The following is a 24,622-nucleotide window of genomic DNA, read 5'->3' as shown; positions in this document are numbered from 1 at the left end:
GACAAACAAACTTTAATAGAGAATAGCATATGAGCATGTCACGCTTGAAACACAGATACTTAGATGAAAGTCTTATCATGTCAGATGAACAAGTTACCAAATAATAACTTATCAAGCTAATAAATTTTGTTTAAAACCCAACAAAAGACTAGGGGGGGGGGGTTAAAATGGTTAACCCCTGAAAACGGGCGGAGTGTTCGCGAAGCACGATCAACTCGCTCCCGTGGATTGTAATGCAGGCAGGACGGCAACTTTGTGCTGCCTGCGCATTTCCATGATTTCTGCGTGCAGCCAGTGTTCCCTGCACTTTTCATTAGCTGCACACATCAGCAGGGGGCCCAATATTGCTGGTGTCCAGCACTACTTAAAGCTAGCCTGCACCTCTTAAAGGGGAGTTGCATTGTGGTGCTGTGATCATTCTGAATATTGTGCTGTGGAAGAATCAACAATGGCTGACCATGGGAGAGAGCTTGCACCAAGGTTTTTGGACACTGCACTGGAGGTTTTGGTGAAAGAGGTGGAAAGGAGAGAGGTCCTGTACCCTCAGGGGGGCCGGAGGCTCTCCAGACACATGCTCAGAAGGCAGTGACAAGAAATAGCAGAGGAGGTCAATGCCAGGAGTGTAGCCCCAAGGGTCTGGATGCAGTGCAGGGAGAGGTTTAATGATCTCACACGAGTTGTCAATATCAGCGAATGGATCTTCAAATGCCATATCCTACCAACTGCACCACTAGCCTCAGCGACTGCTCAATTCACTACACCCCCATCACTCACCTACCCACAATCTCTATCAATCAGGACTCATACCTAACATTCATATACTTTACCTCACCCTCACACACTTAGCACTGTTGCAAGCCTTGCACCCACATCTCAAAGCTTGCACACACTGGCAGCTATTCAACCATGACAGCCACATCACCTAAACATATTGCACGATACTCACTGACACATTTCCCTCTTTCGTGCAGGAGAAGGTGGCGCACAACCAGAGACAGCAGGAATTAACAGGAGGGGGAGAGGCACGCATGCATGTTTTAACCCCCATGGAGAAGACAGTGCTAGTCATTATGGGAGGGACCATTGCTGAGACTGTGGCCACCGGCAAGGCTGAAGCCATTGAAGATGAGGGTATCCACATACCTAATCCTCCTTCTCTCATCCCACTTCTCCCTCATCCCTCATCCTCTTCTGACTTACAAGTTGCAGATGGTGTAAGCACGCACTTCTTACTTTTTCCTCTCCCCTCACCACAACCCAACCCTTGTCCCTTTTTCATTTCAGATACTCAAGAACTGGAAACTGCCCAGGCAATGGAGGAACAGCAAGAAGAAAGTGAAGATGAAGGGACTCCATCACTTGATTTCACACTCGCAGTCACCAGCTCAGATACTGACACTGTGCATAATTTAGTGGACAGGATAGAGGTGGGATCTGCCCATGTTGAGACACTGGGCACAAGTGCGCTGGAGCTAGGGCTGGGGGAAAGGATAATGCAGGTGCCACCTTGAGGGTGAGGTCGCACACTAGAGGACTCAGATGAGGACTTCGATGGACTAGGCTACAGAAGAAGGTTGATGGGTGTGGACACCCAAATGCTTGGAGCACGATATGTAGCTTATATCTCCAGCAGCAGCCTGGAATGAGCCAGATGTCTAAAAGTTCAGAGCCATGTGGACAGCCACAGGCAATGCAGCCCTTGCCCAGCTCTGAGGTTGGAGTTGTGGCTGCAGCAGCTGGCAGATTTCAGTGACAACCTCTTTATGTTCAGTTCAGGTATGAGAATTGCTCCCTAAACACCCTCTGTGGATATGGCCTTCTGATGAGAGCCCTTCTCCTCCTCCTCCTCCTCCTCCCACTTCTAGCAGCTTGTCCTGCTCTGTGTGGCCTCTGCTCATTCCCCCAGTCATGCTCACTGCCAAGTGGAAGCCCTACTAGGCCACCTATGTCTGGAAGCAACTGATTTGTGCACCAGCCTTTAAGTCACCAAAAAAGTACTTCAGCACCAGCCAGACACTCCCTGTAGATTATTGAAACTTTTAACAAGTATGGAAAAGCAACTAAAATGCATAGAATTACAGCAACAGCCAGAAGAAATAATCCAGTAACTGACCTGTAAGTAGTTCATGATCCCTTTAAATAGCGCTGTCGGGGGGGATACATCATGCCTTTAATGTTGTGTTCAACTGTGTGAGGTAAGAGCAAGCGTAAGCTGCAGCATGCAGCTCCACAATGGCAGCGCTGGCATCAAATCAGCGTTGCCCACTGATTGATGTCATGATCTGCCTGCTCTGCATGCTGCTGGCGGTCATTAGGTGTGCACGTGGTAACCCCTTTACAAATATGGCATCCAGCGCACTTTGCGCCGAAGTGTGTGCACGTGTCCCGGATGCCATTTTGGTAGTTCAAGAGGCCTCATAGCACCCAAAAAATGGGCGCTACTGAGTCTTTCTCATATTCCTTTAAGTCAGGCGTGTAGGGCAGGATGACGTACACGAGGTGAACGTACACAAGCTGTTCAGCCTGGACAACAAGCATCGGATTAGAGAAAATGTTCTTAAAATTCAGATGTCTTAAGCAAGGTTAGAGATTAGAGAAAACCTTTTCCCCCACAGCATAGGTGAATCGTGAAACAAACTCCCAGTGAAGGTCATTGAGTCCGGGCCAGTGGTACATTTAAAAAAAGTTTTGAATTGATGTTTAGAAGGAGTATTGAGGGTTATACAGCTATCTAACACACCCCAATATTCTTTCAGGGGAGGTCAGGAAGGAAGTCAGTGTACCAGTGCTCCTGATATAAGGGATCAATAGTTGGAGTTGGAGGTAGCACGATAATCAGACATGGACTCCATAGATTGGGCTTGATGGACTGAATGGCCTTTTCTCATTCTGCATTTTCTTAGATTCTTATCTTTTTAATGTAGTTTTCAACCTTTGTTTCAGTTTTAATGTTAAAAAATTGTATCTTAAAATAATTCATTTCTTTTACTTCAAAACAAAGTCACTTGGGGAAGCAATCACGTCATCATGTCTGCAATCCTGTCGATAATATAACAAATGGTCTTAACAAGGAAAGATCGCAACCAACTGGTTCAGCTAATGGCACAGCACAAGAGCAGAGCTTGACTGGTTTATATAAAAATTATATATGAACTGGATTAGTATTTTACATCCACTTTGTGGCAAATCATAATATATTCAAAAAAGCGTGCATTTTCTTTTTAAATAGGTTTTACTGCTGAAGTGCAATGATCTGTTTGTCTGATGTAGAAGTTCCTCTGATTTATGTCAAAGATGAAAGTTGGATAAAGGGTATCAGCTACTTTATATGATGTATAATGTACAATGGAACCTGAAGATATTGGATCATGTGACAGAATCTGTATCATCATCGGGTTATTTTCAACTTCAGATGGCAGAAACAGATCATTACCTGAAGTACAGCACAACGTTGTGCAAATCTTAAAAGTATTGGTTACAGAAATACATTCAAGGAAATATTTGTGAGATCCTGCAACACGAGAACAAGATAAACCATTGAGTTTTAATAATGCACGGGATTTTAAATGAAATAAGCAGTCAAAGATCAAGTCACAACCTGAATGTAAACAAAAGCATTTTTTTCCCCATTTTCTTAAAGAGGCAGTGGTCCTGTTAATCATCTCTGGTCCAATAAAACATTTGGAAAGGATACTGATAAGCAGAGTCCCACCTTTCACATCACCGTATTGAGCTATGTCAAAGAAAACTAAACACTTTGGCCTAGAAATTCAGTAGCGCCCCGTTTGGGGTGCCAGCCTCGCCAGGGCGCTAAAAGTAGCGCCCCGGAAGTAGTCGCGGCCGCCCGCCGGAAATTCACTTTGCGCGCCCCAGAGGGAAGCGCGGCGCTACTCCAGGCACCCCGTATCCCTCTTGGGGCGCTGCAGCTGAAGATCGCTGCGCAACATGCTGCAGTGCTACACGCTGCGGCACGGCGTGCTGCGGTACTGCAGGCCATCCTCCCCTTCTTAAAGGGGAGGGGCCTTGTGCAGCGCGATCGAGGATCGTGAGTGCCGGCAAAAGAGCCCAGTACCGAGGAGAAGTGCTGGGCTCTTGGAACGCAGTCGGCACTCCGCGGGGGGGGGGGGGGCGCTCAGGAGGCCGGGGACGGCAGCGCGAAGAGGTGCTGGCAGGCAGCCAGCAAAAAAAATGGCCGCCCCGCACCTCAGCGCCTCTACCGCCGCAGGTAGGCCCCCCTGAACCGGTCGCAAGTAGCGTCCGGCGTTAAAGCAGGGGGCGCTACTAAATATCGCGATCAAGGCGGTAGCGGGGTGTTGCGCACACCGATGACATCATCGGTGGCGGCGCAGCGCTAACGGCTAGCACCGCCATTAGCATCCCGCTAAATTTAGCGGGAGGCGTGGCCAGTGGCTTCCGATCCACTTAGCGCCCTCTTAAGGCGCTAACGGGTGGCGCAGCCCACTGAATTTCTAGGCCTTTAAAAGAGTTTTTTGGGGGGAAAGTATAGTATAAAGATAATGTTTGATATTGCTTTCAGTTAAATGTTTGCAGCAGAATAGTGAAAATATAAATTTCATACCTGGGTGGAAACGATATCTCTTGTTCACTCAACTTGTCTTTAAATACAGACAGCTCTCTGTCAAATTCTAAAAGCTGAAAAGAAATTGATTAACAAAAGGTTATTCTACAGCATCTTATAATTATGGCATTTTATTGTTATATACTGTCTTTCAGATGAGACTTTAAACCGAGGCCCCGTCTGCTCTCTCAGGTGGACGCAAAAGATCCCATGGCACTATTTTGAAAAAGAGCAGGGGAGCTACCCCAGTGTCCTGGCTAATATTTATCCCTCAACCAACATAACAAAAACAAACAGATATCTGGTCATTATCACATTGCTGTTTGTGAGGGTTTGTTGTGCGCAAATTGGCTGCCGCATTTCCCACATTACAACTGTGACTCCACTTCAAAAGTACTTCATTGGCAGTAAAGCGTTTTGAGATGTCCAGTGGTCGTGAAAGGCGCTATATAAATTCAAGTCTTTCTTTCTTACTGACCAACCTTGTTTGAATGTTTATTTTTTCTCTCACCAACTTTCTCCCCTTCCTTCTTCTCCAGAAGCTCTTGGCTTCTTGCTGGTGTAGGTTCCATGAGCACAGGTCACCTTGTAAGTGTTGGCAGGCTTTTTGACTACAGAGGGCATCACAGCCAAGCCCAATCCTGTCTCCTTGTGATATCCTTGTACCAGGGGTAGCAATCAGGAAGAACCCTGGCTAATATCCCCCTTGCCAACCAACAAATACAGAGGGCAATTGTAGCTTGCCTAACTGCTTTGTTGGCTGAGACTGGCTAACAGCCCAGACAAGGATCAGGCCTGGGACCTTCCTGATCTCTGTGATTCTGCCACTCACTGAACAAACTTGCTGAGCCAATAGAGGAATCTACTAGTCAACATTTTACTGGCAATTCAACATTGTTTACCTTATTACAACTGAAATAACATATATTTTTTAAAAAGTCAACGCTTAACCATAATAGGAGTGCTTCTACACGCAAGTCTTGCTAACTCTTTTCAGCAAGGCCATCCTTTCAAATTTGCATTTTTATTTACTTCTACCAATTTTTTCATTATTTTCCCACTTTCTTTTTGTTCTCTTAGCCTTGCCTAATGCCTGGAAGCTGAACACTTTATGTTGGAGAGGAGAAGACCCTCTTCACGTTAGTCTTCACCAACAGAAACACCAACGCGAGCACTGATTCAAAATGGGGACAAAAAAAAACAAATCAGATGACTGGCCAATATTACCCCAATCTTCCCTAAATGCCGGCGATTCTCACTAGCAGCCAGCGCACAGGAACAGGCAAAATCTCCTGCAGCTTTAAACTGTAAATTAAAATCGGTGCCTGCATCAGGCATATAATTCAATTTAAGAGCTCGCAGAGCACGAAGTGGCTGGGGGCAGGGTAGTTCTCTCTATAAACCTTAGGGGAGTTGGAGGGTGGAGGGTAACATTCAGTTTGGTTTGTGATGACCTGAACTGAATACAATCTCAAGAGTCTGAAACTATAAACAGAGCTAATGACATTCATTTTCTACACATAATACAGCTCTTGTGCATTATTCTCCCATTTAAAGAGTACAGATGTATTTTCTTAACTTCTACTGAATCCCAAGGTTAGATCACAGAGTTTTGAACAAACAGCCATTCAAATTGCTACAAACAGCATTATCTTTGCATCAATATTTGTTCTTAACCTGGATTGTAAGTGAATAAGTGACTGAATGCTCAAAATAATCTGTCCTGCTACTGACCATCACTCTTTGTAAGTGCCATTTCCTATTCTGACAAGTATGTCATCAAAATAACACCTTTTATGACTACAGCGTGTTTACGCTACTGCCCATTAATCATCTCTCATCTCACAGCTGTGCTGATACCATTGTATGGGTGGCAGAGGTTCTGATCTAAATTAGATTATGTCCCTCTATCCCATGCCACCTCATAAATCATTCCTGAAATGCAAAATTAGCAGCTACTTGTACACATTAATTATCTGTACGAAAGCAGTCACCTGAACCACCTGCAAGGCTGACCAGTTCTCCCACCTTTCCATTTAGAGGCAGGAACCAAAGGCCTTTCTATTTGTAACACAATTACATTATTCAAACATTTTCACCGCTTTATCAAACATGGACCCATGGACTTCATCCAAAGCATTTCATTGAGCAATTATTTTTAAAAAATGTTTTAATGTTATCTTAACTTTGAATAAAAATATGGCCATCTACATTCTTATTTTGAACATTTAAAATCAGAAGGACTAGGGCCTCAATTTTAACTCTAGTGAAAGTGATGAGTGGGAGGGGTTAAAATCAGGCCAAGTTCACTCTCCGGTCTGAGACCACACCCATCTCGCCCAGCAACATCGTACCTTCACCGACTTAGAAGTCGGTCAAAGCTCCCACTGCAGGCAAGCGAAGGCCTAATTTCAGTTTAAAAGCCATGGCCTGATGACTTAATCGGTGCTGCGACATGATTTTCATGGCAATTCACGGGGAGGCCCACCCTGCGTCAAACTCACCAGAGATACCTGGCAGGAGGCACCGACTGGCCAGAGAGGCGACGTGATTTTCACGGCAATTCACGGGGAGGCCCACCCTGCGTCAAACTCACCAGAGATACCTGGCAGGAGGCACCGACTGGCCAGAGAGGCGACGTGATTTTCACGGCAATTCAGGGGGAGGCCCACCCTGCGTCAAACTCACCAGAGATACCTGGCAGGAGGCACCGACTGGCCAGAGAGGCCAAGGTAAGTTTAAAACAGTAACTTTGCTGTGCTCCCCCCACCCCCAGGCCCTGGAAGGAGTCCGTGGGCCTCCCCAACCCCAGCCTTGTCTCTCCCTCTCCACGTTAGCATTGGCTGCCAAAGCCCTTGCCCAGCGTTAACTTTATGCCGAAGACCATTCTCTTGGGTCCCCAGCATCTTAAGGCTCCCGACCTGATTACCTGCTCCCGCCCACTAGCACTGCCAGTTTTGAGAAGTAGAGGCCTAGAAATTCATCTTGGGCGGTGGCACAAAATGGGCGGTATGGGATCGGCCGCCCATTATACGCAGCGCCTGATATTCAGTTCCACTGACTGATCTGATACCACCCGTTCTAAGCCACCACCCGAGACAAATTTATAGGCCCTACTGCCTGGCATTATTTAAATGAGGCCTGGGGCTTAAATTGACCTGGGCCTCATGCTGAGGTCCCTATGGGAGTTTCCCTCCTGTCTGCACCCTGCCCATCTTGAAGGCATGACCCCAGTTAAAATTGAGGCCTATATGTCTGATTTAACCAATCAGAAATTGAGTGCAATCACATTTTGGTCCACTGGTGTGCAAGTGGACTCCATAACAAAAATGACATGTGTGACCACATTTGAATGTTGTCCGTTATCCAATATTGGATGAGCAGAAATTTCCTCCAATTAAATACTGGGGTGACCAAAGCCATTGTCTTCGGCCCCTGCCACAAACTCTGATCCCTAGCCAGTGTTTCCATTCCCCTCCCTGGCCACTGTCTGAGGCGGAACTTGACTGTTTGCAACCTCGGCATCCTATTTGATCCCGAGCGGAGCTTCCGACCTCATATCCTCTCCGTCACTAAGACCGTCTACTTCCACCTCTGTAATCATGCTTGTCTTCATGCCTGCCTCAGCTCATCTGCTGCTGAAATCCTCATCCATGCCTTTGTTGCCTCCAGACTCGACTATTCCAAAGCTCTCCCGATCGGCCTCCCATCTTCCAAGCTCCTTAAACTTGAACTCATCCAAAGCTCCGCTGCCCATGTCCTAACTTGCACCAAGTCCCGTTCTCTCATCGCCCCTGTGCTCTCTGACCTACATTGGTTCCCGGTCCAACAACACCTCAAATTTAAAATTCTCATCTTTGTGTTCAAATCCCCCCATGGCTTCGCCCCTTCCTACCTCTGTAACCTCCTCCAGCCCTACAACCCTCTGAGAACTCTGAGTTCCTCCAATTATGGCCTCTTTTGCATCCTTGATTTCCATCACCCCTATATTGGCTTCAGCTGTCTACGCCCCAACCATTAGAATTCCCTCCCGGCACCTCTCCGCCTCTCTACCAACGTTCCCTTCAAGCTGCGTGGCCACGCAGCGCTCTAGGGATCCCGCGCAGCCAGCTTTTCAATAGAAAACGCGAATGCGCGGTATTTTGAATGGCCCGCACAGTCCATTAAAGGGGCCGTGTGGCGCCAAAAAGAGAGGGAACATTGCTCTCTACCTCTCTCTCCTCTTTAAAACCTACCCCTTTGACCACGTTTCTGGTCACCTGTCCTAATATCTCCTTATGTGGCTTAGCACTCCTGTGAAGTAGCTTGAGACGTTTCACTATGTCAAAGGCACTATATAAATGCAAGTTGTTGTTGTTGAATCAGCAGTGCCTGACCTTAAACCTCCTTTAATCTGTGATAGCAACTGAAGTACGAATGGCGTAATACGTAGGGGTTAATTCATATTACAGGTATAGGCTCATATAAACCATTGCCATTACGTTTTGTTCAGATCATTGATACCTGTAGTAGCATTAGAGTGCCTTTGAGATCTAGCCGCGTCCCTCATTCATCAAGCTTTTTCTTTAAAAAAACTATGAACGAGACACTAAATTCAGCAAGATTCCTCTTGAATGGAGAGGATGCAGTAACTAAAATCTCACGTGGTGGAGAACAGACCGAATACAATCACAGGTTTATTATCAGTAACATTTTAAATATCAGTCTCCACCACTGACTAGGTACAAAAGAAGACCAATGTTTCATTCTAAGTTTGAAGAACAATGAAGCTATGTATTAGCGAAGAGTCGTACTATTAATGCAAAGTGTAACAATATTCAGTGCGGTTGGTTGACAGGATTTCACAAACTTTCCCACTGTTCTTGAATTGTTAATTCCTCTTTGCCACACTCTGGATAACCACAGTCTGCGGAACAGCAGCTATTACTCTTCAGGACCCAAAGCCCAAACCTGCAGTGAGTCAGATCAAGAGGTGATGCTACTTACATTTGTCAAACTCATCAGCAGCATTCACTGGAGGCTCTGCAGATGCAAACATTAAATGATGTTTGGAAGGAGGGGAAAATGTGACTAGCATTTTGGAAATGGTTAGAAAGAAGTGTCTGCTAATAAAAGTTTTTATCAATTGAAAACATCTCGACTTCTCTGTTAATTTTGCTTCAAATCTAAGCACTAACTATACCAATACTAACAAGATGCAGATTGTAAAGAATCTAAGTGCTCCTTTAAACCTTTGTTGACAATAATAGATTGTTTGGTTCCTGTGAATAAATGCAGCTCACCTCAGCCATTTTATATTGGTCTTCCTTGAATTCAGATTCTGGGAGCCGGGCCTCAACATTTATGCTGTTAATTCCTGTTACTGTAGACAGGCGACAGATTTGAGGTGCTTTTACATTACATTAGACCCACTGAGTTCCTCAAGTGCAGGTCTTGTGCAGTTGGTTGTGAGCCTAATATAATCTGCCAGTACTCATTAAGACCAGGTCTTTCCAGTTACCTATATTAGTAAGTCCTGGCAGTTTTACATTTGACTTGCAACCGACTGCACAAAACCCGCACTTCAGGAACCCATCCATACTAGAGTGGGTCTCGTGCAATATAAAAGCTCCTTAGCAGGCTCAGTTTCACCTGGGTTTACAAGAGTAATCGCTGCTGTTCCACTGATTGTGGTTATCTGTAGTGTAACAAAGATGGATCAGCTCTTCAAGAACATTAGAAAAGTTTGTGAAATCCTGTTAACCAACCACACTAAACATGGATTTAATAGCATAAAAGGCTGGGAGCTGGTTTAGTAAGATCGGGCTCCTGGAATCAGAATTTATAGAAGACCAACATAAAAGACACCTAAGTTTGCTTATGTGGGCAACAGTCTTTGGCTTCCAATATTTCAATACTACAACATTCTGGAGTGGCATGTAATCCATGAAAACGTACAATACTAGGCTTGGGTTCTAAGGATCATGTTATAAAGCAGGTGGAATATAACAAAATTAAAAAGTACACTTTTAACAACTTACTTTTAACCTTTCGAACAACCAATAACCAGAACTCTAGCGAGTTAGCATAACAAAAGCAGTACACAGCACTTTAAGGGTTAATCCACTTTAGAATACAGCTTCACATAATGCCATTCTTAGATCTTGGTGACAAAAACATTACGATGCCAGAAGATAAAGAATTAAATGTTTAAAAAGCAATATCAAATCCAATTAACTGCAAAGCACCTCTAAAAGCAAAACATTTTCCAGAGTTTTTTTTGTATTGTGCACTTAATAAAGAACATATCAAAAGTACTGCAAGGATAAGATTGTGCTTTAGTAGACTGTGTGTGGGAGAGACTAAGAGGACAGTGACAAAGCAGTTTACTGACAAGAAAGTTTGTCAGTGATTGTTCAATTTAAATAGATTCCAGTGTTACTGGAGAGACATCACACAGATAAAGCCCAAAAATCAATGACACTTCAGCATGCAGCAAGTCAGAGACTAAATAAGCAGGCACCAAGAACAACTCTATCCAGCAGCAGGCCTGTGAAATTCCCAATTCTACATCTGTATGGCAAAGGAAAATTTAATCTTCCCAAATACTCATCAGTGCATTCCATCCTCTGACCTGACAGCTACACTTATAATTAATTATACAATTTAGATGGGAATATCGACTAAACAAACCTATAAATCATAGAAAAAGTCAATAGGCATGGACACATTCAATCATGTCCAAACCAATGATTACTGCTCTCAAAATACAATAATTATTTTCAAGAGCTGACTTGAATTAAATTTCTGTCAACCTGGTACAAGACTAGTGGTTGATGAAGGATGCAATAGATTTTTTGGGGGGAATTTGGTACAGGAACATTCATCCTGAAGAAGGGCAGTTTGTTTTTAGTGATCACACCGCTCTGTGTATAACCAGACCATGAAGATTAGATTATCTCAAATGGCTCATTAAATCATTTATCTTTCCCATGAAGTTGATCCAGAGAAGCCGCTCACCTTCTTGCATTGCAATGAAATCAAACATAATGAATTCTGCTGCAACACAGTGAATGTGAAAAAATGAAGTGGTATGTTCACAGTCGGAAAAGCAAGCAGCAAGTGGAATGTACTGCAAAGCCAGACTTCTGAAAATGTCCATCTTTAGAGGAGAAACAGCGGATAAGCACCAAGGTCTGAATTCACGCAACCAAAGGCGCTTATCCATTTCCTAAAATTTTACACCAGTCCGGAAATGCAGCTCATTAAAAATATATCCCCATTGCCACTGGTGCAACAACGGGATGGGGCAGGGGTGGGGCGATGAGAGATGTTTGGCATGGGCAATGTCTGCCTCTGCTATGCCCACCCCCTACACAACTCCAAATCCCAGAATACTCCCTGCTATTGCATCCCAACTCTTGGGCTATGGCTGCGCTTCGGCCCACTATCGCAAGCATCAGCAAGAACTTAAAAAAGGTAAGTCAGCCCTTGTAGCTCATTCTATCACCTGGGCCCTGACTTGACCCTACGCTACAGCAAAGTGCTGGCTTCAAAAATGATGCCCATCAACAACAACGACGTGCATTTATACAGCGCCTTTAATGTAGTAAAACGTCCTGAGGCGCTGCACAGGAGTATTGTAAGACAAAAAATTTGACACTGATCCACATAAGGATAAATTAGGGCAGGTGACTAAAAGCTTGGTCAAAGGAGCGTCTTAAAGGAAGAAAGAGAGGTAGTGAGGCGGACAGGTTTAGGCAGGGAATTCCAGAGCTTAGGGCCTAGGCAATCAGCAATCTTTATCAGGGATACTCAGCTATGGTTTATGAAATAGTTTGTCATGTTACCTTTTGAATGTTTCTTATACCGATTGAAACCTATTCATAATAACATTAGTACAGTAGTCATCTTAATTTATGTATTAGAAATGAAACAAACCCTTTGTGTTGCAGTCCTTTTAAAAATTACCTGTAGATACTTTACATTAGAATAGTAGGTTATGGCAAATAATAATAAAAAAGCTGCTTAACCAAACTTGCATCAAACAACAAGATTAGCCATAGTCAGGCTACTGCGCTTTACTGATAATTTGCTTTTGAATTAGGGGGTGTATGAATTTACCTGTGAATAGAATATAGCATTAAGATGTTTGAATCCTTTCTGAAATAGTAACTTAGCATCATATCACGGATCATTCAGTAGGGAACATCAGTTTATAAATTGGTTATCTAGCCTCCATCCAATTTCCTACTTCACCCAAAGAGAACTGTATCCAACCCCTTTCTGTGTGATCCGGCAGATGAAGAAACCTGCTAAGGTACAACTGCTGTTGCAGAACACATCTTTCCTGAGTAACGATTATAGCTCAGAAATGACCCAGAGTGATGTAATTGTATGAACATTTAATGCACTTGAATCAAATTCCTCTCTTTGCTACTTTAATTGGGTGCAAACCCATTTATTTTAAATAATAAATGTACACATGCCTCTATGTTCCAGATAACAACAAATGAAAAGGAAATCACTACTGATGCTGCTGCTGAGAATTGTTATTCCTGTGTAGGATGTGCACGGACATCACTGAATTTTGACAGAAGGTATATCTTGTATGATATGCGCAGTTATTGCTTCTGAAATTGTGCTGCAGCTCGAAATAAATTTGGTAAAGCCATTTATTATACCACAAACAGGTGTTGTTTTCCTGATATATATGCTCAAAGTGCAAAGATATAAAATATTGGGGGTAATTTTTCAACTTCAATACCTGGGCGGTAACACAATGGAGCAGACTGCCCGCCTGCTCGCCCTTTGTAGAACCTGCCCGATTTTCAACCCTCTGAAAAATGCCAGGTTACCGTCCAGGCGTGAAGCTGAAAACGACACCCCTTGAGTCGTAGAATCATACAGCACAGAAGACGGCCATTCTGCCCATCGTGCCTGTGCCGGCTCTTCAAAAGAGCTGTCCAATTTTGTCATCGGGTTTATACAATGACACTGTCCTAAATGAATAAAATCATTTAATTAGTGTGTCTCCATTTTTACTCCTAATCCATATTTTTCAGCTTAGCATGTGCGATTATTAAATCTGCCTGGCTTTCACTATCATATTATTGTTGACTGAATGAAAGGCCCTGCATTCTTTTCCAAGCTCAATAGTCAAACATAACACAAAAAAACTAACAATTCTAGCATTTTGAAATTACTGAGAATAAAAATTTCAATACAAAAGGATCAATGACAAGCAGAGGTGCAAACTTGAGGGATTTCAGGGCCAATTCCAGGATTTGGAATGTGGAGTAGAGGGGATCATAAGCCACACAGAAGGGAATTAGGGGTGGGGGTCATGGGGTCATGGGACAGATCCTCATCATTCTCCTCCCTCGAGTACAGGCACCTGTGATGACAATCATTCGTATTTAAGAATAAAATTATCATTTTAAACTTTGGAAAATTGTAAATATTCCTCAAGAATGATACGATTTGCTCCAAATTTGCTTGGGGCATGTGACAAACGTGGGAAGTAATCTGGGCAAGCGAGGATATTGGGGGAGGGACTCCCAAAGAGCAGGCCACAGGATTTTCCTCTGGGGGTGGTGGCAGGCGATAATTTTGAATCAGGCAGGGCCAACGGGATGGCATCATCTGCCAGAATTCCCACTGCTCCCACATTCTCCACCCCAAGCGAACTGGAGGCTGGCTGGATACTGGTGTTCTGATGATTGGAGCTGTGTAGGCGGGGCCCACAACAACAACAACTTGCATTGCTATAACACCTTTAATGTAATAAAATGTTCTATCACTGGAGTTTTTCAGGCTGGGTTCAAGGCTTCAAACATTCCAGAAGGAGGCCAATTTCAAACTTAATCATCTCTTCTATGCCAGTCGTGGTGGCCTCTCAGCAGGTGCCCAAGATGTGCTGATGTGGGCATAGGTAGCCACCTGTAGTATGCTAATTGCCTGACTGCCCATGATAGCATGCCACAAAGTATTGCCTGTCAACCTATTCCACATGTACTGCTTGGCCATGCCAAATTCTCTCTCAATCTTGCAGCTTTTTCAATGAATCTCATGAATACCCATATTTTAGCAGGGAGAACATTCTATTTGCCACTTATAATTAAAAGTCTTGTCCACTCAGTCCTTCCAAGAGCTTCACACATCAAACAAGTGTAACACAGCATGGCCACTTACTGACACCCAAGATGGGCATTAGGTTAGCCACATGGTTTTGTGAAAGGGAAATCATGTTTAACCAATTTATTGGCGTTCTTTGAGGAAGTAACATGTGCTGCGGATAAAGGGGAACCGGTGGATGTACTTTACTTAGATTTCCAGAAGGCATTTGATAAGGTGCCACATCAAAGGTTATTGCGGAAAATATAAGCTCATGGTGTAGGGGTAACATATTAAGAACATAAGAAATAGGAGCAGGAGTAGGCCAATCGGCCCCTCGAGCCTGCTCCACCATTCAATAAGATCATGGCTGATCTGATCCTAACCTCAAATCTACTATCACTCTACATCCCTCCTGAACCCATGTGATCTCCTGGGAGAGGCGAAAAACCAGATAAAAAACCCAATGGCCAATTTGGGAAATTCCTCTCCGACCCATCTAGGCGATCGAAACTCGTCCAGGAGATCACTGTCCCTATATTTTCTACAGTACTTACCTTCTGTAAAAGGTGATCTCCACCCCAGCCAGGAACAGGAATAGAACCATCTCCTGAAATCTAACACATAATTAGAACACAAGAAGTAGGAGCAGAACCAGGCTACATGGCCCCTGGGCCCGCTCCGTTACCCACAGGGCCATGATCGTTCCGAACATAGACTCATGTCCAATTTCCTGCCCGCTCCCCGTAACCCCTAATTCCCTTTACTTCTAAGAAACTGTCTATTTCTGTTTTAAATTTATTTAATGATGTAGCTTCCGCAGCTTTCTGGGGCAGCAAATTCCACAGACCTACTACCCTCTGAGTGAAGAAGTTTCTCCTCATCTCAGTTTTGAAAGAGCAGCCCCTTATTCTAAGATTATGCCCCCTAGTTCTAGTTTCACCCATCATTGGGAACATCCTCACCACATCCACCCGATCAAGCCCCTTCACAATCTTATATGTTTCAATAAGATCGCCTCTCATTCTTCTGAACTCCAATGAGTAGAGTCCCAATCTACTCAACCTCTCCTCATATGTCCACCCCCTCATCCCTGGGATTAACCGAGTGAACCTTCTTTGTACTGACTCGAGAGCAAGTATGTCTTTTCTTAAGTATGGACACCAAAACTGTATGCAGTATTCCAGGTGCGGTCTCACCAATACCTTGTACAACTGCAACAATACCTCCCTGTTTTTATATTCTATCCCCTAGCAATAAAAGCCAACATTCCATTGGCCTTCTTGATCACTTGCTGCACCTGCATACTAACCTTTTGAGTTTCGTGCACCAGGACCCACAGATCCCTTTGTACTACAGTACTTTCCAGTTTCTTGCCATTAAGATAATAAATTGCTCTATGATTTTTCCTGCCAAAGTGCATAACCTCACACTTTCCAGTATTGTATTCCATCTGCCAAATCTCTGCCCACTCACTTAGCCTGTCTATGTCCCTTTGCAGGTTTTTTATGTCCTCCTCACTCACTACTTTCCTTCCCATCTTTGTATCATCTGCAAACTTTGATATGTTACACTCGAGGAGCTGAGTGGCCAACTCCTGCTCCTAATTTGTATGTTCGTATATCTGTGAACCTTGTACTTCGGGAAATGCAGCAGTGCAGTCGCATTTGGTAGCGGTGTCATGCTATTCAATGTGAAAGGAGGTGAAAGTACGGCTCATGCTGACTGACATATCAGTCACATGTTTGATATATATGTGAATAGCACATTAGCTAATATTGCAGTACAGGAAACTCTCATTTAAACGGCACTTAAATATCCGGAATTCTCTATTAACCGGCAAAATTCATACTCCGAATACAACACCTCAATAACCGGAAATGTTGCTGAGTCCGAGTCTCCCGCGGTGGCCGAGTTAGTCAGTGAGGGTAGTTCTCCAAACTGCCACTACTCGGCTTCTTGGCGCTGTCGGAAGTCCGAACATCTCAATAACAGGAGTCTGACTCTCCCGCGCTGCGGGTAGTCTCTTCCGATCCGCCATTTTTCTGTGTGTCTCCCGCGCTGCCGGTAGTCTCTATCGATCCACCATTTTTCTGTGTGACTCTCCATCTTTATCGTGAATTATCTCCCCCATCTTGCATTATGGGATTCTGTAGGTGAGTACCCAATTACTGTATACTGCATATTTCTTGATTTTTTTATTTTTGTTTGTTAAAAATAGCCTCGGTAAATAACCCTCTCCGTCATCCGGAATTTTTAAGCAACCGGCACCATCCCGGTCCCGTCGGTGCCGGATACCAAAGAGTTTCCTGTACTAGCCGGGAACTAACCACAGGGATAGCAATGAGAGAAGTGCTGTTCCTATGTTGCAAGTTGCCTGCAGGACCCCTTGCTGCAGATGACAAAACTTTGCAACTGGCTTCCTGCTAACCCCAAGCAAGCTGAGGCAGTTAAAAGTGTTAAGGTTTGTAAATATGGTCTGGTGCTTACTGATCTCCTGGGCATGCCTTCTTTCATCTTGTACCACCTCAACCAAGAATATCGGCCCGTATTTTCCGATGCCTATGGGTGTGTACAAGCTGTGTACCCACCCGTAGGGACATCGGAAATGCCGGTTTCAGGCATGCGAAGCGCATGCGCTGAAAACCGGCATTTCCGATCTGTCAAGAATCCTCTTGACAGATTGGATGCCTGCCCTGGAGAAGAGCTTCTGTGGGTTGAGAGTTCCGCTTTCTACAGAACTTTCGCCCGCCGAAAACCCTTAGAAATCTTATGCCTGGTAAAAGCAGGCATAAGGCTTGCTTTTACCAGCATAAGAGTTTAAAAAAGTTAAAAAAAAAAAAAAAATTTCCCCACTCATTTATAATTTTAAAATACTTTTAAAAAGGTAAGTTTAATTTTAGCCCCATAAAAAACTAATTATTTTTTTCAAAAAATTAAATTTTTGTTTAAAATATTTAATTTAATGTAATTTTAACTCATTTTAAAAACATGATGGGTTTTTAAAAATGTATTTAATGTTTTAGTGTCTTTCCTCAGAGATCCCCATTCAGGTCTATCTGTCAAAAGTATGAAGGGAGATTCCCTTCTTTCATTGGCTCGCCTGGCCCACGTGATCCCAGGGGTGCTGGCAAACCGCATGTGCCCCTGGGATACGTGGGCCCTGTGCATTTCGTCATGGAGAGGCCCAGGATCAGAAATGGCCAGACCTTGGGAGCCCTCAGGTAAGTGCATAGATTTTTTCCCGATAGGAAGCATCCGCACGCAGGAAGCCTCCTATCGGAAATTACGGGCCATCGTTTCAGGCACTTTAACAACAAACTTACCTTAAACAGTAAAACAAAGAACCTCAAAAAAGTATCTCAGCAAAATATTTGCCATTTCAGAAAAATGGAAAAAATGTCTAATAACTTAAAAAAAACACAGTACTAAAAATATACTATAAACACAGCAACAACAAAAAGATTGAACAAAGCCTGGTCTCCTTCGAGGGCTCATTTCGAGGAGAAGACATGAGTGAGAGCATTGGCTCTGGCTCCCTGTTTAATTTAATTTTGGGCAACCTATGTTGCTCCCATTCCAAATGGGCACTGAAGCACAAAATCCCACAGAATTGTGCTAGGTGTTCATTTAAACAGTTATACAATAAAGTTAGGACCTTAGTGAGGCCAAGGTATGAAATGGGTCATTCATACACTGTCGCGCAAAAAAAATGCGGTAGACCGCAGAACTGCAGCCCAGTAGGAAGGAGATGCAGTGATTCCCCTGCATGCGTGATGCAGTTGCTGTGTGGCACAGTGCCTCAGAAACTGGCCCAACATGTAATAAGAATTTGAGAGTCAAACTCCAAAACATCATCACAAGCAAGAATTGAATGGTTAGCCTCATTTATGATAATCCCAAGCTTTATTCACAGTTATTAAACTAAACAATAAGGTTACTTTAGTAGTCACATGGTAGATCGACATGACAACATTCGAGCAGTAGACTGGTCGCCATTCTTTAGAAGTAACAAAAGTTTTGTTATTCTGGGTGTAATTAAACTCACATAGTCACACGTTTGTTGTGAAAAACATCACACAAATGTATGATAATATCTCAATTGTAAGTTCTCGCTTCCCCACCACTGCTGTTAATCTGTCACACTGTACTGTAGGAGTGGTATCAGAATTACAACCGGCTGATGGTTTAAAGTGCGATGACACACTTTTTTACCTGTCAGTATTCAAGATTAGACAGGCAAAAAGTTACATTTTTAACAGTTGTCTCAGGTCACGGAGCAGAATTGGCATACTAGCTTCCTAATTCACCAACGATGTCTCAGGCCCTATTAATGACACACTTAATCATCACTTAAGGAATTAGTTTCCCCTACTTTTCTCTGCAGTAGGGTTACTCTTCCTCTCCTTAAGGCCCATGCTCGTGCTGGGTACATTTCCACTGCTTTCAGTGGCCCTTTAGTGCCTCACCCAAGCTACCATTCTTCATGTATAAGCCCAGACAACAAGGGTTGTTAGAGTCCATGGGGGACATCACTGCTGAACCTAATCCCTATTCTTGTCCAATATCAGATGGACTTTCCAGCAGCAGTCACAATCTAGAACCCTGGCCAAATGTTTGCCCTCCCTGGTCCAGAGAGACTGAGGCTCTCTGCCGAGACCAGGGATTAAATGGAAACCTTCCAGGTATTTATGGTTCAGTGTAACACAGCGCGGTGCATTTAGCCACTAAACTAGCAGAGGAACCCCTTTGAGGAATTTTGATGTGACTGGGGAAATACCTAAAATGAAAAGAATAGTTAACATTGTTTAAATTGTTTTATTTCAGAAAACAAATCCTAAACATATAAAAATATTAGCCAGCATAGGAACAACAGAATGTTTTAAATTCGGTTTATTCCGCAAGTGAAAAATTGCTCAAGCAGGTCTTTCTCATTCATGGAATAAATCGGGCGTTCTGCGGTTCCCCCTAATGTATCCGTGATTTAATCACTGCAGGGAAATTTTTACTGATTGAAAGAGCAGACACTCATGCACTTTAACCCCATTTATACAACAGTGCAATTTGTATTTGTTCTCAATTTGGAAATGTTTCACATTCTAACCTCCACTGAAAATGGTGCAGACTTATTTACTCAGATCTTTGTTCAGATAAAAACTCCCACCTCCTGATGCTGGGTTAAAGCCAGCTGGGATTCACTTTGATTAGATTCAGACTCATGTAAACAGTCACCTTCGAATCTCTGCTACTTGCTGCCCCTGAGGAAACCCTCAGTGCATGAGTTAGGGGCCGATGTTTGATGTCATCTGGCATGTGAATTGCTTCAGGGCAGAGGTGAGTGTAAATGCTGAACTATCACATTCAGTTTGGATCAACTCTGATTCGATATGAATGCAACTGCCCATTGCAAAACAGCTGTTAGGCCGCTTAACCATTCTCTTTCCCACAGAAACATTCTTAACAAACTAGAACTTTATGCCCCAAAGGTACAAGTCTCCTTACTAATATAATACGCATCCTTTATGGATTTAAAACAGAAATCATACAAAAGCACTATTTATCAACATACTTTTTTATGGCTCCCATGCTGTGGAATGGTACTGGTAGCCCTCCAGTACTCCAACCAAGCATACAAACCAACTGTCAGCATTTCATGTTGACAATCAAAAAGCACCATGGACAAGGTCCATCTCTCCTCAGCACTCCTCCGAACACTAATGGAAGTGATTCCTTCCACTGTGCACTGTAGGTGGGAATTCTCGCGAGAACAGGAATTCCCACCAATAGTACACAGTGATCCTGACCACTTCCATTAATAGTAGAAGTTACATTGAAGGCAGAGAGATCCTGTCCAGTCCATCAGTGCTGGGACTCAGGTAGAAGTGGGACTAGGGAAGGGTGGAGGAGAGGGAAGGAGAATAAATGGCAATGAAGGAAAGAGGAGGGGGAATTGAATACTGCTTTTTGGAGAATAATGTGATCTCAGCCATTTAAGACTGAGATGAGGGGAAATTTCTTCACTCAAAGGGCTGTGAATCTTTGGAATTCTCTACACCAGAAGGCTGTGGATGCTCAGCCGTTGAGTATTTTTGGATACTAAGGGAACCAAGGGATATGGGGATAGTGCGGGAAGGTGGAGTTGAGGTAGAAGATCAATCATGATCTTACTGAATGGTGGAGCAGCCTCGAAGGGCCGAATGGCCTACTCCTGCTCCTATTTCTTATGTTCTTATAACAGTGAGGTCAATTACCTGACAAAATGCCTCTCATAGCCAAGCACTGACTCCAATAGTCTCCAAAGTAACAGAGAACACTTCAGTTTTGCACCCAGCAGAGAAACAAAACAGTCACACTTAAATGATCCCAAAGTTGGTCCTCTGTTCACTGAGGGGAATTTAAAAAATTGAATGCGCACTTTTCTATTTGAGCCTTGGGTAACCCCTCTCAGAGTGTTAGAGCAGCGTTCCAAGCCCCACCTCCTCAGGGGGGCCTGATGCCTCTGTTGTGCCACTATAGACGCGGGAGCCTGCCCCGAATATTCTAATTGAACATGGGATTTGGAGTGGAGAGAGTGGCGTTTCAAAGTGGTGAGTGGAAATCCCGAACTTCAATCACCCAACAGGTTCACAGGAGGAAAGAAGAGCAGTGTTAATAAAGAGCAATGGGGGAAAAATTTGGTATCGCCCATTTTGGGGCGCTAATATCGGCCGGGCGCAAAGTTTAGCACCCAGTGCTAATTATCGCCTCCGACTGCAAAATTCGCCCCTATCGGCCCTGGAGGTGATTTGAGCGCTAAATGAGGTGCTACACACCTCTCTTAAGGCGCAAACGTCAGGGAGTGAGGCGCTACCTCAGAACGCCACCGAAGCTCAGGCGATGCCAATTACCATGGAAGCCAGACAAACTGGCGTCGTCTAGTTCTTAAAGGGGAGGGGCCATCTTGCTGGCCAGCCACTCCCTGCTCAGAGCATCCTTGAATCTCGACCCAGAGAGACCGCAAAAGCAATTGTGTTGGAAGCACTAATGGATAGGCCCACAGAAAGAGCTCGGCACTTAGGAACCTCAAAAGTGGTGCTGAGGGCCAAAATTCCTTAGGACAGCGTTAAAACCCAAAAAATGCAAGAAAAGGCAGGAAGTGCCTGCCTTTAAATAGCGCTCCCCCAGCCCCTTCCCGACTTGAAAACATTCCCCTCTACCTGTCACTCCTAGCGACAGGCGCTAAGGCAGGGGGTGCGACTCAATATCCGGTCTGGGGCGCTACCGGGGCATTGCACGCTTGATTGACGTCATGATCTGTGGGCGCAGGAGATTGTGGTGGTAGTGTTTAGCGCCGCTGCAAAACGACTGGTCAATTTTGCGAGCGGCGCTAAAATTGCCGCGCTCAGGCGCTAATTTCCTAGCACCCCGTTAGTGCCCCTGGAGGCGCAAACAGGAGGCGCTAACCAACTGAATTTTCCCCCCAATGACTTTAGAATAATATCCTAAAAGAGAAGATTAATCCAAGATGATATTTTAATAGCTCGTGTATAGGCCTGTTTCTCCTGAATACATTGTTTTTCTGAGCTCAAGTTTCAGTGAACTCCTTGGGGATAATTTTGCGTTTGGGCGATAGTGTAAAATGGGCGATATCGATTCAGCCGCCCATTATACACCTCTCCCAATTTTCATTTGAAGTCAATGGAAAGGAAAATCGGGAGAGACGCATTACTTGTAGTAAAAAATGTACTCAACAAACACGCTGCATTAAGTCACTTCATTGTGTAACATTGTGCTGGATTATCAAAAGTTCTGTAACAACAAACATAACATTCATAAATCGTCACAGTGCTGATATTTTGGATAGGCAGATTTAGTCGGGGAGAATACAATGGGCCAATAAAATTTCAGCACTCTAACACTAGCCACGTTTTACTGCTTACAAGTATGGAGACTTGATGGGCATTTCTGGAATGAACAATGCTGCAATACACATTGTAGGAGGCAAATCAAATACTCACCTCAACCCCATTGTTTTGCCGAAATACATCTTGGTTAAAGTAATCAAAAAGCTTCTTTTCTAGTTGAAGCACCACCTTGAGTAAAGATGAAAAACATTGAAATTCAATTCCCACATCATACAGACAAAGGCACACAACAAATGTTTCCATTGCGTATAAGCCATACCTTCCGATCGTTCTTTGATTCACGGAAAATTAACTTGTTTATTTGATTGGTGTCTGCCGCTCGGATAGTTTGCATTGTTGCTGATGCACAGAGCGTCTAAAAAAAGTGAAACAAGTCATGGTAAAGGAGGTGCAACAAATGAATACGCAGGTTATTTGGACTTCTTGGCACATTTTCAATCTTGCAGTGACCAAAAGTAGTGCAATAAAACGTTTCACCATTGACCTCATTGGCTTTTATTTTTACTAAGCTGCCAACTGATCTCTTTCTTAAAGCAAACTATACAAGCAACAGTTACATTTAGAATTCTCAAGTTTAAGATCAGTGGCAAAAATACATTTATTCATTCAGCTGGAAACGTTTCAATTAAAATCATCCAACAAAGTCAAAAAGGGTTAAGAACATTTTACATCAGTTTGGTGAGCCAGAATATGAATAATTTAATGTGCTTTGGGACTTCCTCTGTTGTATTGTGCAAAGAGACAAGTAGCTGTACTTGCACACAATGGGGAAGAAATTCGTCTGGGCCCATAATCGGCGCTACACAAGTAGCGCACGCCCCAACTATGAGGCGCGAGGCCCACTAATGTGTCATTAACATTACCTCGGCGAGCTGCTGGCCTGTACCGCCTCCACGGGTAACTTGCCCATTTGTAAACGGCAAATTTCGGGTCACTTGCCTTGCCAGCAGCAGCAATTAGTTATGTCCCGGGAGGAGGGGTAGAGCAGCGTATGGGGAGGGGCGATCAGTATACTGCAGAATTGTGGGAGAACTCCTGCTCCTTGTGGCTCCACGGGAACAATTCTTAAAAGTTGTTTTTAAAAAAAAACATACCTTTTGTTAGCAGCCGCTTAAGAGTCCTGAAGCAATTTCTGCCAGTGTGCCTAAAGCAGGAGCTAGGCCCCTTATATATGTAAATGAGGGGCCGAATACCTGTTTTAGCCAGCTGCCAGGAACACCAGAAAAGTAGTCCAACCCAATATTGGGTCTGAGGTCTTTCAGGCATCCTTTGGACATTGCATCTGAAATTGACTCTCATTGTGCCCATACAAGGTCTAATTTCTACCCTGCTATCTTGCACTCCCTGTGCAGGTCTAACACATGTGAAAATAAAGAACTCACTCGTGCACCTGTATGATTTTCTTAATTTCCCGAATGCTCTTATGTCCTTTCTCTGTGAGATTGCCAAATTAACTAATCACTTTTCTTTTTGGTTAGACGCAGGTGCAATGAATTAAATGGCAGGGACACATTAAATTCAGATCTAAAAACATGGACACAGATTATACTCAGAGCATCAATCCCAGCAGGTACATTGAGATTATGCCTGGCACTGAACACCACTGCTGACCTTGCTAAAGTTAGTGGGTCAGGGGGAGGGGCTTCCAGGAGCAGGCCTTTGATGATGTCAGGGTGCATCTATGCCTTCTTCCCACCCAAGACCATGGAAATGCTGGAGGATGTGGAGTGCCAGGTCCCTCCAGGAAGCTGCGGATCCTGGCCCCTCTGTGCCCACATCAGGGGGCCCATAAAAAAAAGAACAATTTCTCCCTCTTGCAATCTTTGTGGTTCAGGCCACGGCCTGGCATTGGACTCCCAGAGGGGCCCAATTCCACCCATCAGGAGGCCATTACGTCTCATCTCACTGAGCGTACTGGCCTCCAAATCTATCCTACGTCCTTTTGAGGCTGAGTAAGCAAGACCTCCTAGCTTAGGGCATTCCACCTTTGATCCTCCTCCCCCCTCTGCTGGTGGTCTTGTAAGGAGTGGGTGGAAGCTCGACC

General features: G+C 44.1%; 1 protein-coding gene across 2 annotated transcripts in view; it reads right to left on the bottom strand.

Annotated features, from left to right (window-relative positions):
- Positions 1-24,622, bottom strand: part of inpp5a (inositol polyphosphate-5-phosphatase A) — a 744,031-nt gene that overhangs the window by 75,964 nt on the left and 643,445 nt on the right. For both annotated transcript variants that reach the window (XM_085994739.1, XM_085994738.1), the window contains exons 10-12: positions 22,838-22,933; positions 22,672-22,746; positions 4,580-4,653 (exon numbers count right to left, since the gene is read on the bottom strand). In XM_085994739.1, the coding sequence (XP_085850865.1) occupies positions 4,580-4,653; positions 22,672-22,746; positions 22,838-22,933 (245 nt within the window). The remainder of the gene's footprint in view (positions 1-4,579; positions 4,654-22,671; positions 22,747-22,837; positions 22,934-24,622) is intronic.

This window comes from Somniosus microcephalus, chromosome 8 (genome assembly GCF_052327205.1).
Source record: "Somniosus microcephalus isolate GS21.2 chromosome 8, FLI_Smic_1.0, whole genome shotgun sequence".
Classification (NCBI taxonomy): domain Eukaryota; kingdom Metazoa; phylum Chordata; class Chondrichthyes; order Squaliformes; family Somniosidae; genus Somniosus; species Somniosus microcephalus.
This window is presented reverse-complemented; position numbering and strand designations above follow the sequence as displayed.